The 20,138-nt window shown below is 36.8% G+C and overlaps 1 protein-coding gene across 2 annotated transcripts in view; it reads left to right on the forward strand.

Moving 5' to 3' along the window:
• Window positions 1-20,138, forward strand: part of CDK17 (cyclin dependent kinase 17) — a 90,762-nt gene that overhangs the window by 60,598 nt on the left and 10,026 nt on the right. For both annotated transcript variants that reach the window (XM_033056996.2, XM_033056997.2), the window contains 5 exons: window positions 12,025-12,150; window positions 16,005-16,061; window positions 18,009-18,123; window positions 18,657-18,751; window positions 19,395-19,457. In XM_033056996.2, coding sequence (XP_032912887.1) covers window positions 12,025-12,150; window positions 16,005-16,061; window positions 18,009-18,123; window positions 18,657-18,751; window positions 19,395-19,457 — 456 coding nt within the window. The remainder of the gene's footprint in view (window positions 1-12,024; window positions 12,151-16,004; window positions 16,062-18,008; window positions 18,124-18,656; window positions 18,752-19,394; window positions 19,458-20,138) is intronic.

Below are 20,138 nucleotides of genomic sequence, written 5' to 3' on the forward strand. Positions count from 1 at the left end.
ATCTGACTGTCACATTAGTGACAGAAGTGTGTTCCAGATCAGACTGCTCCTGCCACACTGCTATAGGGTGTAAATCTCCCCTGGGGGGATTAGGGTTAGTACTTGTAGCTGAACAGAGGAATATACAAAGGCTGCGAATTGATGCTGTAGGCAGGTGTGTGTTGTGATGGTCAACTTCCAAAAGTAAGAATGAAGGTGAGAAATAAGTTTTTTGTGAGCTTCACTCTTCACCAGGGTATAACTGCTTACAGGGTCTTGACACAGAGCCTGAGTAACTCAACATGCTGTTGATCCACCTGAACAAGTGTACTTTTTCCTAAGAAAAATACACAAAATTAATTGATGTTTCAGATGATAAAAGTGTTAAGAATTTCTCCATAGGCTTCAGATTAGAATGTGATTCATAGATCCCCATTCTCATATGCAAATAGGATACTCTCACCTCTATTCAATTGTTTAAATGCTTGAAGAGCAGACTAGATGCAGTACTTTTGGTCATGGGCAGCACAGTATTTTCTTCTGCTCTTAGTGTTGGAAGCAGGAAACCACTTTATCCAAGATAGCCTGAGCATTCAGCCCTAGGTATCTTGCCATCCAGGAGACTTCCTTGTATATCAAGCAGGCATTACTATGTGGGGCCTTCTCTGAGCAAAGTCTCTTCCTTCCCCCATCCTTCTGGGCTTGGTGGCTACAGAACTCTCTCTACCGTATTTACTGGGTTTTGTCTAATTTGCTTCTCTCTGACTCCTGAGAAAGCAGTAGCTTTTTTCTGATTGTCACTTCTATGAATCTAAGCACATGATCACCTACCAGAAGATTTCAGTACTAGACAGAAAAAAAATTGAAGCTGAATATAATCAAGACTTCTTTTGATTTTCAGTGATCATTGTACTATCTCCATTCAGTCATGCTTGTCTCATTTTTCTCAACTTTTTTCAAGGTAACACTAGAAAATGTGTTACCATTTTTATAAACTCCCACTTTCACATTTCCATGACCCTTGGTGGTTTCAAAAGCCCCCGTCTGAAAACCCAAGTACATGTTCTAAATTACTAGTATGGTTTTGATTAAGCTGATGGACCTTTTTTGGTCTATTTGATTGGCAGACTGATTTCTTCCACTGATACTACAACACGAAAAAGAATTTCAGTTTAGATAACAGATTAATTTAACATACCTTTTACTAGACCTTTTTAAAGGGTAACTGCCTTTGTTATCAACACTTAACACTTTTTTTTGCCCTTCTGTTGTGAACCTTTGTCATTCTGGTGCTAAAGATCTTGCATTCCACTTGCTCCTTTAGAAAAGTTACTGCACTTGGCAATGTTCTTTCTGTAAGGATGGAATATATGCTTTTTTGGTTTTCTAGTATCACATTGGATATATTCAGTCATCTATAAAACACATCTCTTGTAATCACAGAAATGCATCAGATGAGAGGTCAGTAATGGATTGCAGTTTCATACCCTATACTCCAGCCATGCTTTTGTCCAGGAAGGTCAGATTTCCCATTTTCATATTCAAGAAGTTAGTTTAGTTTTAATTAACCAGTTTTTTCGAGGGACTTACCTTTTGGTACTTAAAGCATTGTTGATGATGTAAATGCTAGCATTAGTAATGAATATTGCACAGAACTGTTTTAAAGGTCCACATTTGTGTGTCTGCAGTGGTGTGTTCTGTTTCTCTTTCTTCTTCCTATTGGCCTCATTTTTCTTACAAGCTGGTAACCTACACCTTTTTTCTTTTGAGGCAGTTTCTCTTGCTACTAAGTTACAGAAATTCATGAAAACATACAGAAATTCATGTTTAAAAATCAGAAAGGTGTAGTAGTAAGTGAGGCAGAGCTTGCTTTGTTACGTTCTGTTCCTGCCCAGCACCTACTGCTGAGTTTCTGAATTTCAACAGGGTTTATGTTGAGGCTAATGCTACAGAGTGATATCTTGATAGTTGATAATTCAACAGGCAAACAAAATCAGACATGTTATTATTACAGTTGTTATTATTTTTCATATTCTTCCTCATATTCTCTAAGTTCACTTCCTGACAAGCTTTCTGATGCAATAAAATAATAACAAAACAAAACAAAAACCAAAACCAGAAAACCCCAGAGTAAAAAAACAAAAAAACCCAGAAGAATTTTCAAGTGTTTCTGGTATAATCTGTCACAAATTCCCTGTGTATTTATATACTTGCTGAAAGGAAAGTTAATGTCTCACATTTGATTTTCATTTCTCCTTTCTCGTATTACTCAAAACTGATTTTATGACACATGTATTTGTTTTGTTTTGGTTTCATTGGTTGTGAATAGAAGCTCCTGGAATGCAGTTTGCAAACGCTGTGTTTGTGCTGAACAGTTTAAACCTTTCTCTTTTAAAACTATTGGGAGAGATTAAGTAAATAAAATAACAGCCTGTGTTTTTTTTAAAAAAACATATGTGAAAGAGCAGGTTTTTTTCAGCTAGTTGGTAGCCTAAGCAGCATATCTATGAAATGAAAATTCTCATTAAAAGTATTTTGAAAAAGAAAGTGTTCTGAATTCTTATTTTTTGGCCAGTAATTCTAATTTTGTGCCTTTAAAAATACTAATTGTTGCAAATACTACTGAAAAGATGCTTAGCACATTTCCTAAGGTTTTCATGGTGCTAAAGTAAATAAAAACAGAGATATTTGCTTGCAATGCTGGTTTATATGCTTTTAATTTTTTTATTGTTTATATTTATTTCACATTTTTGAGGGCTGTAGCTACTGTAGATATTGGTAATAACGTTCTTCAGCTACTGGCAGTAAAGTCCTTGCTTTGTTGGTTGATGATAGTAGATGGGCTGGGAAAATGTGACACCTACTTCCAAACCAGAGATTTAACCCTAGAATTTGTAATAATAATTCACTGATTACACTTGGCTCCTTGTCTTTGCCTGGCATGTCAAGCTCCAATCTGACAAACTGTGTTTGTGTTGGGCAGGAGCCAGAGAACATGCATTGTCTGTGGTCAGTGGTATTTCTTCTGAGTCTGAAATGACCTGTGGGCTCAATCTCATGATAAAATCCCTGAAGGTGCTTTCTGTACTCCATTAGCATATTTGGAAAAAACCTTTTGATTTAACTGATGAATGAATTCCACCATATTTAAGATCGATTCTGTCCCAAATGTAAAAAATGCCCGTTGATTCGGTACTCAAAATTGGCACTTTTTAAAATTGTGTTGCCTTTCAACAGACTGACTGAAAACCAGCACAGATTTGTGGTGAGATCTAGCATCCTTTGTATATGGATCTTATGATTGTACTTTCATTATTGCTGCTAACAGAAGAGGTTCTTTGATGATGCTCTGCAAATTTAGCAGAATTGTAATTCAATAACTGTAATTTATTGTTTTCAGTAAAATAGTAACAATAATAACTTTCAAGTGTAAAGGAAAAACGTAATATTCAGACATAAATCATACTGCTAAGGCAGGAAGAAAATGCACTTTATGCATCATGATGAAATTATAGCTAAACCCGGTCCGTTGTTTGGGGGAATGATCATGGCTTTATCTACATATAAGGAAGACCAGTATAGATAACTCATCCCAGCTTTTAAAATAATCGTTTTGGTTACAGCAATCAAAGCCTATTTATTAATTATTTATAAAATATTTATTTAAATAGTGTACTGCAAGGATGCTGTAGGTTTCTTTTGATGCATGTGTATGCTGGTGTTTTTCTTCGAGACTTTGAAGGTCTACAGAGTTGTAGTCAAATAACAGTTTTTTACAAATGTGTTGTCTGGTTTGGAGTTGATTTGGTTGGTTTTTTTTATATTTACTTTTGCCCCTAGCAGTCTTGGTGCACGTCATAATTCTGTAGAAAATCCAGTTGGCTTCAACTGTGCTAACTGTCATTTAACAAAAATGCACTGAAATTTGATAAGGCAACCTTCAGAAAAAAATCCACGTGGTATTTGATACCAAAATGATACAGTAAGTGCATGCTTGAAAGTTGTATACTGGAATGCTTAAATTCTTACTGGCACAAGCTAATATCTTAAAATTAATTTGCTTGCTTTGTGTATCGTGAGATAGTACATAAAGCACATTCTTAGTTAAAATATGCAAGGAAAGAATAGTGTAAAAATTTGGTTGGTTTTGGAGGTACTTTTACAGTGAACATGTAATGAAGTTAAATTGTGTTGCATAGAGGGTTATATGATTTCAGATGTCATTAAGCATTCTTCAGTGAACAAAAGCACAGTGACTTACTAATGAACAGCCTATGGTTGCAGCTGAGATGTCTCACTGGTGCTCACTAAAGCTGGTGAGAAGCCTAATTCAGACTGATGCTTACACAAGAGCATTTTCATTTGATCCATAGTGGATTGTTTGGGCTGTCAGACTGATGTCTGTAGACTTAGAAGAACAATTCTTTTTTTCTTTATGAGGCTGTAACAAAGTTTCATGGATGGAGTTTAGTAGAATCAAATCTTTAAAAAAATAAACTAACATTTTAAGGGAGAGGTGACCAACAAGTTGTCTGTTGCCATATAGCAAGCACATACCTTAAATAATGGTTGGTCTGGAAATGTAACTAGCCAATAAATCGTAATAGCCAAAGCAATAAGGATTGGTATATAATGATGCAGCTTGGCAGTGTCATTTGTGTCATCCACTGACAGAGACAGCTTCCTACTCCCCTTGGCTCCTAATCTTGTATCAGTGGATAATTAGTTCCTTTGTTTGGAAGGGGTGGTTATCAGACTTTCTTACACCCAGCCCTTTCTCCTCCAGAAGCAATGGGAACATCTGGCCACAGGCAATGAAATACAGGCTTTGGAGATACTCAGCTGTTGTTTTGCTAAATGAAACATTCAATAAGAATGTACTGAGGCTGATGTTTATCAGGGTTTTCCCTTCAAGTTTTTCTGAAAAGAGGCACAAATCTCCCTTCTCTCTGCAGTTGCAATTGTGAGTGTGGTAGCAGTCTGAAATGGCCTAACAGTTCAAAGATTAGCAGCACTTGAAGTCCACTAGGTACAAGAGAGACTTACTGTTGGAGCAAGAAAGGAGCACTCTGTGCAAATTGGCACATTTGTTACAGGTTAAAAATAAAAGTAGTCTGGTTTTTGTTTTTGCTTTTTGTACTGTAGTTAAAATTGGACTTGGAAGACCTCAACAGTCCTTCCCTGGGGCAGTTTTCTGGTACTTTTTGTGTTTAATGATTTTTTTCTGTTTCATCATAAATATTAGTGTTTATTATTTTAATGTGCTATGTAAGTCAAAGACATAATGACTTGAGTTGACAGAAAATGGACTAAGAAATGTGAATGTTTCAAGTTACTTCTTTTTAGAGCAGTTCTAACATGCAGGATTCAAACCTTGTCTATCCCGAGTTAAAATCATCTTTGTCAACTTCAGTGAAATTAAGTGTGTAGTGCATCTTGGCCCAAAAAAAATGATGAGTTAAGGAAATCCATAAGTTTTTTTCTATTATAATACCTGATTTAAAGTAGAAAAACTAAGTGTTATTTTCACAAATAAAAATAGGTTTATTCTGTAAAACGATCAACTTTTTTGGACAGGGTTGAAAAGGAGTGAAAATTACTTGTTGGTCAGGAATGAACTTCCTGAAAAGTGTCACAAAGTGGCACTGTATAGTATTAAATGAGTCAAGTCAGGTAATTATAAAAGGGAATAGCTGGTAAGATTGTATTATGGAAATAGGAGATGAGAAAAGGATAGGTAGCTATGGAAAAAGGCAACTGTCAGAGGTGAAAAACAGAATCTGGTAACAAAATTCTAGTATTAAAGTCTTGTGAATTATTTTCTATGGGTGGCAAGTGAAGAAGCTGGTGTTTGCAATAGTATTTTAGGTCATTCAGAAGAGGACCAGAGGTAATGTGATTAAAAAAAGTTAGGATTTTTGGGGTTTACTTATATGTGGGGAAAAAAAGGCCAAGTTTGGGGCAAGGCTGTATTTTGTTTGTTTGTTTTTCATTTAGAACACAGGTTTGTTTACTTAAAATGTCAAATTCCTCAGCTTGCAGAAGTTAGGGAATTTAAGTTGGAATTCCTGCCTCCTTTTCTTGTGCTGAAGTGTAAGTAGTCAGTGGTAGACGGAACTTCCACATCAAATTACAGCAACACAGTTGGATATTAGCCAGATGAAAGAAAAGGCTGGACAAAGTGTAGCTCTTTTTAGAGCATTTGCTGTAGCTGGCATTAGAAATAGATGGTATAGATAAGCACAAGTAAGGGTAGTTTGCCTCCATGGAAAACAAAGTGGTATTAGTGTCACAAGTGCTTACAAGTTTATCTGCCATGAAGCAGAGTAGGACAAAGAGGAAACTAATTTCAGACAAATTATAAAAATAGATGCATTTCTCTACCAACCAGTAGTAAAATAAAACTGAGAATTGCATTGCATATGGGGGTAGAAAAATTGATTTTAAGTTGGAGGAGGAAAATGCCACAAGCATTCCTGTTCCTCTAACAAATCAAATGGTGGCTGAATATGTTCTCCAGAGTATAATCTGGAACTAGATCAAAAAATAGCTCATTAAATAACATACAGTTAACCATAGGCGTTTGATCATACAGAGTACCACATTTATTGAATACTGATACATTTTTTTGCAAGTTGACCCTAAAGATAAGTGTAAAAGAATTAACTAGAAAATGCTATGAATTGACAAAAGTTTTTTCATAAATTAGACCTCATTTGGAAAAATAAATCCTAAGTGATATGCAAGAAAATAATATAGTTTCAATTCTCTAAAAGCTTATTTTACCTGAAGTACTTCATTGCCCCTAAAAGCTAAGGTTTTGCATTCCAATAAACCCTTGCTTCTTAAGAATTGTAAAGGAATGTACACCACTTACACACCTGTTACGTTTAAAAAAGAATATATGAAATAACATCAGGAGTTGATCCAATTTACTACCTTTAAAAATTTAGATTTATAAAGGGATGCAAAAAAGTGTTTAAAAAGGACATTTAACTCTGTAGTATTGACAGTCTCAAAGAACATAGAGAAAATTCAGTCCTGCCATTAATTTTACATGTTACCTTATGACTTCTTTAAACAGCATTGTAACAAAATATTTTATACCTTGGTTTAATATTTTAGTTTTTTCTTCACGCCAAACCAGCAGCAAGCCATGTGGTTTAGAAGAGCAGGTTTTGCTGCTGTTAAAGCAGCATAGCAGGATTGCAGTGGGATGGCTGCAGGAGCAGCAGAGGGAGCAGAGATGGCAATTGCGTCTAATAGGCAGGTCCGGCTTCCTACACCAAGGCCAGATTCACCATAAAGGCTGCTCAGCACCAGCAGGGAAACAGCAGGGTTTCCCCTGGGCTTGACAGCTGACCCAGCTGGCCAAAGGACTATTCTGTGCCATCTGGCATGCCACTCAGCAATAAAAACTGGAGCAGGAGGGAGGAAGGAGGACATCTGTGGTTATGGCATTTGTCTTCCACTTCTTGAGTCACGTGCATGCTGAAGCCCAGCTTTCTGGGAAGCAGTTGGTGACACCTGGGAATCAGTTCCTTTTCTCATTCTGCTAGGGCATGCAGCTTCTGCCTTCCCTATTAAACTGCTGTTACCTATGCCCACAAGTCTCTTCACCATCCTTCAGTCTTCTCTATGTTTGGTGGGAGCAGAGAGTGAGTGCTCCACTGGGTGAAGCAACACTTGACTGTTCACCAGGGTCAGCCTGTAGTGAGAGAACAAGTGTCCTTCTGCCATCAGATGACCAGGCTGCCCAAGTGTCAGCAGACTGCCTGGTCTTGAACACTTAAGGCTCAAAATTGGTAGGCGAGTGGTAGGTTCTTGCTTTTTCTTTTGACATTATCTCAATTAAATTAACTGGATTTTTCAACTGTGTCAGACTGATGTAATTTTAGTTCCCATTTTTCTATTTAGCCACTAGAAAATTTTGTGCTTGTTCCTCTCATGCACATCTAATGAATCCCCTTTCATGTTATCGTATAGCATTTAATTATAATTGCTTGCTTTTCCCAAGAGGTGGTTGCTTCAATTATTGCAAAAACTGGGAGAAATTAAGCTGGTACAGACAAATACGACAATAATTTCCTTCTTTTGGGTATTTGGGTTTGTAGTCTAAAATACTTTCTTCAATTTCGTCTATTTTAGGGAGTTAGGTAAAAGAAAATTGTACTACAATGAAGATTTCTTATATATAATTCTATGATCCTTTGAATTTGGTGTCATAAAAGGTTTCTGACTGGTAGTTAACAATTTTAATGTATGATTTTAAAAAGGAAGTCTTCGCTTGGTTGACATTCTAACATAGCCAAATAAGCATGAGTTTTGGAAGTACAGTAGTGTAAATCGTTAGGAGGAAAAATCTATAAAGTACCTAGTGCAGTTCCCATGAAATCATTGTGGTTTTCTCACAAAAAAGAACCTTTCTACAGCTCAAGAAAGTTAAGGAGAGTAGATACTGTTTTGATTTTATTTATAGCATGGCAAAAATTTAGACTTTCAGCACTTAATCTTTTTCTTTTTTTTCCTGAGGGGAGAAAAAGAGCAATTGCTGTCTTGTATTGTCTACTACATTGCAAATGTAGGGAAAGAGATGTTACTAACATCAGGTATTAAAAAAAAAGGCTCCCTGCTGATCAGGGGTTTTTTTAAAGAAAGACATTGCAGGGGATGAAGATGAGGATTGTTGTTTTATGTAAAAGTGGATTACTTTTTTGGGGAGTGGGGGGGGCATTAGAGAAAGGCCAAAATATTTTGGTCTTTGCAGCAGTAAGTACTTAGACTCAAACTGTACTACCTACTGTGGAGCACCAAATGAAAGTTTACAATCTTAAGGTCTTGGTTTAGAACTGGGGATGTCACATGAATCTCTGAAGTAAAGTCATGGGACCTGTTGTAAAAATGACATAGGCAGAGGTTTTGAGAATGAAGGAATAGGCATTCTGTAATAGATTTACATCTGCTTCCCATTTACATATTTTCTGCACCTAAAATATTTTTATCTTGTTTCTATAGTAGCTGGGCTTCAAAGTAATGGACTCTTTGTACCTGTGTAGAATCTTAGACTTGCTTTGTTTCCCTTGCCCTCCATGTGAAAAGGTCCTTGTTTATTGATAGCAGGCACAGTGCGCACTTAATGGCATAGTTTTCAAATCGCAATTGCAGCCTAAACGCTGCCTTTGCTTCCTTCTTCACATATACCCATCAACTTTGTACGCTTGGGAATGCTTCTTGGAGGCTGTGGAGGTGGGTTTGAAGCACCCCTTCAGCTGTGCCAGCCATGGATGCTGTGAAGGGAGAGAACATGCATATGGAGAGCTTTGGGGTGCAATCAGGACAGTATTTCTTGAGGCCTTTGAATTGAGGTCCATAACTTCAGTATCCCTGTAAACATTTTATATTGAAATTTCTATAAACACACTTGTTAAACAAGCTCTATGAGACAATGAGAGCACTACAGCAGGTTTCTGTGCTGCAGGAGTTCATAGGTAAGAGTAGGAAAAAGCTATTTTGTCACAGTTTATAGGATAGTGGTGATATCTGTTGTATTTAGGAAGTCACATTGAAAAACTCAGCTCACTGATCTTTTGTTCTTTTGGTATTTGTCAAATTGTTCTTGAGCTATCAGAAAAAGCGAAAAGCCAGTATATTGATCCAGTGTTGATCTGGAATTACATTAGGAAGGTGAGGTAGAGACTGATGCTGATCCTTTTCCTGTCATCCCTGTCTTGTCCCAGCAGTTTCATGGTTCTACTCTGCAATGAGATGTCAAAACTGCTTTCTTTAAGTCAACATGGCATGCCTCCCTTTGTGCTCAACTGTTGTGAACAGCTACCAGAATTTTCTGAAGAATACAGTAAATTATAGGATGACATTTTTTTTTTTCATAATCTGAAACCCTCTTCAGTAGGAGAGAGGCATTAGCAGAGCCTGGTGAAAAGAAGGAAAATACTGTTTTACTCTAGGGAATACTTGTAGGTCCTGTTACAATTTGTTGGTTCTATCGCTCTCCCAAAAACAACACAGGCAGTTCTACAATTGCCAGTGTTTTAAAAAATTTAAAATATGCAAGTTGAAAATGAGTTAATAAATTAGAAAGCGTGCCAAAACTGAGCTATATTTCTGTTTTCTTTTTATTTAGCTTCAAAGTATTGGTCAAATCTGCCATTCTGTGAACAAAACTTTTTTGTTAAAAAGTTTTTGTTAAGAAATTCTGTACTAGATTTAAAAATAGACACTGATTTTTCCAGTTGTGCAGAAGCTCATGTTGGGCAGCAAAACAGAAGCTAACACTTCATGCTCTGTACCTAAGGAGGTGTGAGAAGCAAAAGGAGAACAGGAGGATCAGCTGCCAGAAATTAGAGCTTTGCTGGCTTCTCTCAAAAATTTGTCTGTATTGGGTGGCCACAGTGAATAGCATATGTAAATCATTCAGGGAGATACATATTAGCACTTCAGTCCTACCCTAGATTCAACTAATTCCCAAATTGCATAGGTTTTTCAAAGTATATCTCTTTAACTGTAGTTTTTGCTTAGCTTTTGCTCCAGCTATGTATACAGGTCATGCAAATACATTCTCATCACTGAAAGCAAGCATGTTGTTCACCAGGATCTCAAGTCTTGAAAAGTCTGACGATCCAGTTCTTTTTCAGCCTAAGCCAATTTGGCTGCTGGCTTCCCGGGCTTGCCCTGCTGTGCCTCTCCTGCCCTGCGTTCAGGCTGTGAGCTTGTCTGACCTTACACTGAACCTCTCTGGAGCACAAAGCTGGCAGGAAGCTGTGCACTTCGCCTGAGAGTTTCTTGATGATTTAGCATGCTGAAATAGTTCAAAGCTGCTGCAGACATGAGTAGAAGCACATGGTCAAGCCTAAGGGGAACTGAACAGGGATGTAGCTGCCAACATTTGGGTTGGCTCAGGATGCCCAGCTGGAGGTGATAGGTAAGACAGAAAAAAGTTCCTTCAAGAAGGGTTTACTACCCTCGGGTCAGTATTGATTAAATCTCAGGTCTACCAGCAGAAATACAGAGTTACCTCTTATGCTGGAGAAAAGTGTGAAAGCACTGGTGCTTCCAGAGATGTCCTCAACTTCAGGGTAGAATCTCTGGGGGCAGATTGTACACTTTGATGTTGAGCATGACTTTCTTTACTTGGATAAACTACCTACACTGAAAATTCCCACTGTTTCAGAAATTACTTTGAATTTTTTGTGAGTCTGGCTGTGATATCCTTTTATCTCGTGAGATGGTGACTGGCCATTTTAAGACAATATTTAATGTTTTTCTTTCTTGGCATGTTTGAGATTAAAACCAAATTGAAAATAAAAACATAGGAATATGCAGTCACCCCCAAAAAAGTATTCTTTCCCCCCTCCCACTTGATTAAAGATGAGGTGATTTTGTTTTCCTCTTGTTTTAGAAATAATGTATGTTGTTGGAAAAATTTACTGGGGAAAAACAGAATCTGGTGCACAGAGATGACTTTCATGTAATGGCATTTTTATTTTTGAATGCTCCTGTAGTGAGAGTTATAAATAAAAGAGATATAATATTTTTAATAGTTGGCTCTAATAATGAAGTGATTCTGTTTTGTGAGACTGGAAAATATGGACTAAGTTTGTACATTTTGTAGTCAAGAGAAAGAGAGGGTGATATATTTTGAATTATGGAAATCTCTTTTTATACAAAAGTAACTGCTATATGAAAAGAAGCGCATCCACAAGTCTCTGAATTCTTAGTTTTTTGTATTCCAGATCTCTGTAAGTATTCAAGTAAACTCACTACATTTATCCACAATGCAGTTATTTGCATTTTAATTTATTTCATTCCTTTTGTCAGAGTAATAAGTTTGCACAGGTTATTTAACCTGTTACATAAGCAAGCTGAGGTATTTTAAGAAGAGCGCATGCTTTTAAAACCATTTCTTGAGATTATTTTTCATTGTGTAAATATTTCAATTTTATATAGTAACACTAGAGATGTTAAAAGATGTTTTAGGAAATTCTGCATTCTACTTGTCCCTTCTCTTTTGAACGTTATTTGCTGCAGGATTTGAACAAGCGCTTGTCCCTGCCCGCGGACATCCGGATACCCGATGGCTACCTGGAGAAGCTGCAGATTAACAGCCCGCCCTTTGACCAGCCAATGAGTCGGCGTTCTCGTCGAGCATCCCTAGTAAGTGTCATGCACCTGCCTTTCTAACCAACCTCCCAGGTCTTCAGAATCCATTTAACACACAGGCCTGTGTTCCTTAGGTCTATTTCAGCTTCATTTCCACTTAGACTTCTTATTCCTGAGCATCAGCATGTATTTGTCAAAATCCAATGAAGAACTTCAGACCTTGTTTCATTTTTCTTGTGCTAACTTGGGACTGTAGTATTTCTCAGTGAAGGTCTTGACCTATTGAAATCAGTGACTAAACTCAACTCCAGAAGTACATACTTAAATCCTTCTGCTTTTAAGAGCAGGGATGATCTGTTTGAGCAAATAGGCCACACAGTCTTAGGTCAAAGCTGCATCTCCTCGTGATTTAGTAGGAAGACCCTAAAGCAGCATAATATGAAGGCAGGTCCTACTCACTGCTCTTTTTGTACTTGATAACAATCCTTTCTCAGAACTGCTGTGGAGACAGTAGCAGGTGTTTTGTGGGGTTTTTTTGTCTCCTTTTTTAAAGCACATGGAATAAATTCACATATACCTTTTTGGATTATTGGGTTACTTTAAAAAATAAATATTTTCCTTAGAGATGACAGAATGAGGATTCCTATACTGTAATTGGAGTATAAGTACTAGAAAATTTGGATATTTGTGCATATACATTATGCAGATCCCTGGAATAATAAAAAACAAACATTATTGTATTTTTTTTTTAATTTGCTATGTTTCATTCATACTTTAGCTATTAGCGTTCTGTAGTGTTGAGTTCTTAAAGACTTGCTAGGCTGTTACTGACATCCTGAGTAAATTCATTAGTGAAAAATTTGTCACAGAGAAAAACTGAGCAGGTTTATGAAGTGCACATTGTTATTTTCTTGATGTAATTACTTATGTACTGAAAGATAAATATGAAAGTACATATAGTGAAATAGGTTTATTAACTGTAGAATATCTTTATTTTATTTGTTATGAATGGAATGTATAACAAAGCAGTGTTTGAGTATTTTTACCCTGAAAGAAAAAAATTAGTATGCTGGACTAATAAAGCTCTAATCTGCATGCCACCTTTCGCAATAACAATATTTTCTAAAAAAAGAAAATATTTGAGTGAAGCTCTGGAAGTAATGATAATTTATCAGGCTTAAATACTTGTGTCAGAATTTTGTAGCTCATTCACCACTTAGTTGTTGCTGTAGCATGGAACTGAGGAACAGACTTCCCCAAACCTCTCCTTAGATGCTAGCAAAATCTTTTTTCAGTAGAACCTTGCCAGTGAAGTTAAGTATTTGGGAGCTGGGGGAATTTTTCCAGTAAATCTGAATTCCCTTGCTCATTTCTCCCTTGCCCATTTAATGGTGACTCCTGAGAGCAGTTGAAGTTCTCTCCTCTTTACCTCTGAGAAGACTGACAGAAAAACAGTGCCCTCTAATGAATGTGGTGTGTGCCTGGAATCAGCTTCCTGTCACAAGGTTGTTTTGTTTTGCCTTTTAAAATGCTTTCATTTTTAAAGGGCTTTCAAGTCCAAAATGAAACCTACCAACACTGCTGTGGTATGCAGGCATGCATTTGCTATGATTTCAAACTAAGCTTTCAAAAAAAGAAACCCAAGGAATCATTGTTCTTAAATTGTTATTGAAAGCCTGCTAGCAGACTTTTACTTAGAATAGATGAGTATTGTGCTCTGCTTCAAAGGCACGTCTCTTTTCAAGACTTAATAGGAATCAAAGGGAAAAGTCTGTAAAAAGTACCAGGTGAGGACTTGTTATACTTTAGGTTTGGTGTTTTTCTTTGAAATACAAGAAAAAACCTAGTTTTTACAGTAATTGCATTTTGTGTATACATGTACAGTATGCATCATGTTGTGCATCAGTGTTTCTGTGTAAGGCAAGATAAATGCATACTGCAGAAAAAAATTAAACAGTTCAAAAATGATTTTGCACTAAAAAATGAAACTGATCTTAGCTTGAGGAATTTAAAACTTATTTTTTCTTAGGAGTGATAAGGAACCAAGATGTGATCAAAAATTTAAAAACATTGTAAAGCACGTCTTAAGGAGTACCTGTCTTCTGTATGTAGGAAATATTGTATGATTTTTTATTTTTTTCTTAATTAAACAGATACTAAGTTTAAGAGTCTTAATGAAAAACACTGAGGTTTCTTAGAAATCAGGCTTTTAATTTCCAGACTGTCTGGTGGTAGCAAGACCAATGGCTGTGAGTTCTTTAATTTTTCCAATAAACTAAGCAGCCTGTCTTTTTAATTCTATTGCCATCTAGTACTCATTTCAAGATATGTTTGTTTAACTAGGTCAGAATTCACTTTGGAAACAAAATATTTATTTTGCTAACGTTGCACCTATATCAGTGGTATGTTTAAAATCTCACTGGTGCTACAAGCGTAGCAAATATCAACTTTGCTTGTATTTTGAGGTTAAAAGTTTGACAAGCTCCTAAACGTGCATGATGCTAAAGTCTCCTTATACAGTTTCAGTTCTAACACTAGTTTAATAAGGCAGAATTACTCTTAATGTTATAGTAATGTAATTATACACCTATTGAGTTTTTTCCCAAGATATATCAAGTATGTTTGCAGACAAGATCTTACCCTTGGTTCAGATGTATTTTCATACATATGTTCTGAAAACTAAGTATTAATCAAACTTTTCTTCCCTTCATATTATATTGCTGTCAAATCTTAATGCAGTATTTATGTTACCCTGCATTACCATGAAACAGTAGAAGACTTAAAAATCCATCAGATTTTTAGGAGCAAATCAGCATGTAACGTGAATCTAGGTGCTGAAGACAGCTTAGTGTCAAAGGATTGTTCCTTGGAAAGAAACATGCAGTGAAGAGCTATGTTTGGAAGTGAAAGGAGGGAGTGATGGAGTGATGCTGGGGAGAAAACATGGCTCTTTTGTTGCAGTGTGTCAGTAAGCATAACCCCATGAAGCCTATAAATTTGGGGGTTTGACAGGGTACAGGCTATATGTGTTTTGTAAATTGCTTCAAGAATTCACATGTTTACATGTTTACTTTCACCATTATTTACACTGCAGGAGCAATAGGAAGTTTGGTATAATTCACAGTGTTCTTAGGACAAAGTAATTGTAAGAGATAGCTGTGTTATATGAGAGTAACAGTGGATTTGAACAGGAAAAGAGTAATCTTACAGTGTTCAGAAGTAAATGTTACTTAGGCAGGCACACCCTTCTGGCTTGCATTGAGGAGCTAAGTTGGTGACAAAAAAAGAGAAGTTGAATAAATAGATCCGAGTAAAAATACAAAGGTTTGGAGTTAAGAGGTGTGAAATGTGAACTGCTGAGACAAAACTGAAGCTTGCTGAGGAACAATGCTTAGGGGTTTTCTTGCTAAAGTTTTAGTCCAAAAGGTATTGAGAAGTCAGAATGGAAGAGAAAGTTTGGAGCTAAGATCTTGAACGTAGCAAACAAATACGGTTACTTTGAAAAAAGCAACTGCATATGGTTATGCTGAGCTAGAGAAAGGATGGACTAGTTTGAGATTACTTCTGTGCTTTAAGCTATAACAACCTTAGTAGTAGTGATCAGATCAGAAGAATGGAGAAGACCTAAGTTAGAGGTAGGTTAAAGTGAGGTTTTGGTGTAAGTGTAACTCGGCACTCAATCCCTCCAGGATAGTCAGTAGACAGACCAACAGGCTGAGCAGTGGGCTTGGATACTGGGATGCATTTATATCATAATGTGCTAATTTGTTTTCGAAATACCAGAGTTGTGCAGTGTTAGTCCAGTATTGTCAGGCAATCTTCTGAAATGAAGTTTAGCTTGTTCATTAAATCATTCAAAATTAGGTGTTTGATTTTAGTGATCAACTTGCCATTTCTTTTCATTGCAGTCAGAAATTGGATTTGGAAAAATGGAAACCTATATCAAGTTAGAAAAGCTGGGAGAGGTATGTATAGCTTTCTTTTGGAATGATGACAATGTCCTATGTAAAATTTTGTGTAACTGAAATTTTCCATATCCCTCAAAATACCTGTTCAATTTACTTTTTCAGTAAACCAAACATATATATTATGTGTAACAACGTCACAACCACACAAATGATTGTGCATAAATAATAAGCAAAAGAAAAAAAAAAGCAGGAAAACTTACAGGGCTGGGGAAGAGCAAGACTCCATTAGTAAATATGCTGTGACCTTCTTTAGGCTGGCTTTTTTTTCAGGTACACAAAATCATTCTGTTGATGTTAACACTCTTTTTGATGATAACACTAAGTCTGGTGTCCTCTTGCCATGACTTAGGTGTTGAAACACTCATGGATTAGAGACCAATGCTTGGAAGGTACAGGCAATAGCTGTGCATGTTCTGGTAAAGAAGCCTGCCCGCCTGAGCTGGTCAGCCAGCCAGGTGCTGCCAAGTGAAATATGTAACACTTGGAGGGGGCAGCAGCTTTCCTCTTCCAGTCAGCCTCTGGCTTCCAGAGAAACAGTGGAATTCAGGAGGGGCCAAGTGTCATTCCTCTCCAGTTTGATTGAGGTTGACCAACAGGATTGAAAATGGACAAGGAGCACTGAAATGGGGTCCAGTGAACATCATGGAAGGAAGCAGGGCTGGTCAGCATCTCTGCTGTGAACATTGCAGTCAGTCTTCCATTTAAAACATTTTAATTTCCTGTTATCAAGTCTAAGCCTGCCTGATACAACTTGGAGCCCATGTTGTCCCATCACTTGTTACCTGGAAGAAGAGGCTGACACCCACTTGGCTACAACCTCCTTCCAGGCATTTGTAGAGAGCAGTAAGATCCCCCGAACTTCGTTTTGTTCAGGCTAAATGCCCCCAGCTCCCTCATCTTCTCCTCACAGGACTTGTGCTTCATGCCCTTCACCAGCTCCATTACCCTTTCCTGGACATTCTAGCACCTCAATGTCTTCTTGCAGCGAGGGGCCCAGAACTGACACAGGATTCATGGGAGATGTTGCCTCACGAGTGCTGAGTACAGAGGCAAAAGCACTTCCCTGGCCTTACTGGCCATACTCCTGCTGACACAGGCCTGTGTGCCTTTTTGGCCACTGGGGCACACGATGGTTCATGTTCAGCTGCTGTCAGCCAGCACCTCCAGATCGTTTTCTTTGGATCATCCTCCCAGTCACTCTTCTCCAAGCCCATAGCATTGCATGGGGTTGTTGTGACCCAGTTGCAGAACTTGGAGCTCGGTCTTGTTGAACCTCATAAAATTGTCCTCAGCCCATGGATCCAACCTGCCCAGATCTCTCTGTAGATTCTTACAGTACTGTAGTGATCTACGACAATTTCTGTACCTCTGTTGCTTTTTCAATGGCATTTGCAAGGATTAGTTTTGCTGCTGTTTTCTCAGAATTTTTTGTCTTAATTTAATATGCCTCTCTTGTATCTCTTGCTGTCTAAAAATACATAATGAAGACAACAAGCTATCCAAAAGACTTACATATTTTCTTTGAGGTTGTGGAAAAGTATGTCTGCAGCCTTTGGAAACATAACTGCAGCATCAAGTGGAGATACCTGAACTAGGTATCCATAGTCAGAGAGACTTGCAGGAGTGTAAATGATCCCAGCAGTGAACTTAGTGAACTTAATGCTACCTGATCTGACTTCTTTGGTAGCTCTCTGGTATTTAGGTTTCCATGTAATTTTCAGAGCTGTTAGGTGTATTCATCCCTTCTGGCTTCTGTGAGTTCAGTCCTGTGCTTAAAAAATACTTCTGTGCTTTTACATATGTCAAAAGAATATAATGTAAAAATTATTCATGTCCAAAATGAAACTTATTAGATCCTCAGACATAAGTTAAAATTTTCTTACTTAACTAATGTTTTGATAAAGGCACAACTTGTAAAAATTCCCTTCTTTTTCCATTTTACAGGGTACTTATGCCACAGTTTATAAGGGGAGAAGTAAATTGACAGAGAATCTGGTAGCTCTGAAAGAAATCCGCCTGGAACATGAAGAGGGAGCACCATGTACAGCCATAAGAGAAGGTGGTAACTTTTTTTTTTCTTTAGTTCTTGGGGTTTCAGATATTTCTGGATTTCTTTTTGACCAAACCACCATCAGTACTTGGAAATACATAGGCTACATGGGACATTAGTGAAATGGCTGTTAGTATTGATGAGGAAAATTATAGTCTAGACACATTCAGAGTTTTGTTTCAAATTTATTTACTTTATGGGGGGTGATTGTAATCTCAAATGCAGTAAGTAGATGATTAAATTCTGAATTAAACTGCTGTTAGTGAGCAACTTTCAGGGACTCAGAATACCTTTTCCAGAATTGCTTCTGTCTGAAATGTATAGTTTAGGAAATACAAGCTTGTTACTCAAGTGTATGTTTGATGTTTTAATTAAATACATTTCTTATTAACATGAACTGTAGAAGGTTTCATGTTCTTAAAAATAGCTTTTTAATTAAAAAAAATCCAGATAGCTTATACAGATGATCTTAACTAGAAATCACATTTATTCCTCATGTGTTTTGCACGTACTTATTTTGTTCTTCCTGTTCTCTCTTGCAGTGTCATTATTAAAAGATCTGAAGCATGCAAATATTGTTACATTGCATGATATTGTGCACACAGACAAGTCTTTGACTCTTGTTTTTGAATACCTGGTAAGTGCTTAAACAATTAGTGACATTTACATTTGATTTATTGTTTCTAAGAAACAGAAACACAACAAAATTCTGCACTCATTTGTAAAATATTGGGACTGTTTTGAGTTTTCTCCTGCATTTACAGTCATTCAGCTAAAAATGAGAACAGTGTATTCAGTTCTTAAATTGCTGTAAATTAGTAAATACAGTTGTGATCATTTGAAAGTTTCATTAATAGCACATAGTGGTGGTCTGCCTGATCAAACTGTCTGCTTGTCAGAAATCATTACCTGTATGGAATGGTAATCACATTATTGTTCCAATGATGGTTTTCTATTCCTATGATATTTTTCTGTTGTGACATAGCTGACTTTCACTGTAATTGGAGAATATACCAATTCTATAATATACTGTGCCTCACATAGATGGAGGAGAAGGCAATGGCAAATAATGTTGCCTGACACAGTGCAGCTTGCTGGAAAAAGGGAATTTCTATCCTCTGGAAAACCAGGGGTATTTGTGTCCAGGCTTTGGAGGTTTTTACCATTTAGTATCTTTTGCAGAAATCTCATTTTTTGGTTAATCAGTTCCAACAACAAGTAATGTTCATGTAATCTGTTACACACAATTTTACTGAACCACAATGATGTTGTTTTGATAGGACAAGGACCTGAAGCAGTACATGGATGACTGTGGTAACATCATGAGTATGCACAATGTAAAGGTGAGTGTTTTTAGTGACAGTGACCTTCCAGCTTTGTCCTAAGAATTTCAGAGAACTTAATAATCAGGAGCTATATGGTTTAGTCTCTTTGAAAATAAAAAAAATAAATTTTAACTTCCTTTTTGGCTTGACTTAGCTACATTCGACATCAGATGTTGTCTTTGTTTTAAGTGTTTAGAACATTGAAAAGAGGAGGTTATGTAATTTCATGTGTTTTCATTCTCTTTGACTCTACATACCTAAAATTTTAAAGTTCCTAAGAAATAATAATACATTCGTAACTCTTTTGACTTCTTGTCCTTCCATTATTTTATACTCATTTACTAAGTCTGTAGTTTGATATATTGTCAAATTTATGTATGGACACTGAGGAAAATGTAGCCTCAATCATTAGTGTGGTTTTGGGTGCCACTGCCTACCACAAAAGTAAGAAATCAAAAATATATATTTAAGAATGAGTGATTTTCATCTTTCCATTAGTAAGAAAATGGAAGTAAAATTTTCCTTAGGGCCTAATTTGCTTTTTCTCTTAGCTATGGTTGTGACCAGGTCAAGTGGCTCAATCTGGCCTGCTGAAAGTAAGTTAGGGTCAGATGTTGTTTCTGTTGTAAAAAGCAGACTTTTATTTGGAAATCTGGCATAACTCTTAATGTTCTTTAATACTTAGGGCTTTAGATACAA

This window comes from Catharus ustulatus, chromosome 4 (genome assembly GCF_009819885.2).
Source record: "Catharus ustulatus isolate bCatUst1 chromosome 4, bCatUst1.pri.v2, whole genome shotgun sequence".
Taxonomy (NCBI): domain Eukaryota; kingdom Metazoa; phylum Chordata; class Aves; order Passeriformes; family Turdidae; genus Catharus; species Catharus ustulatus.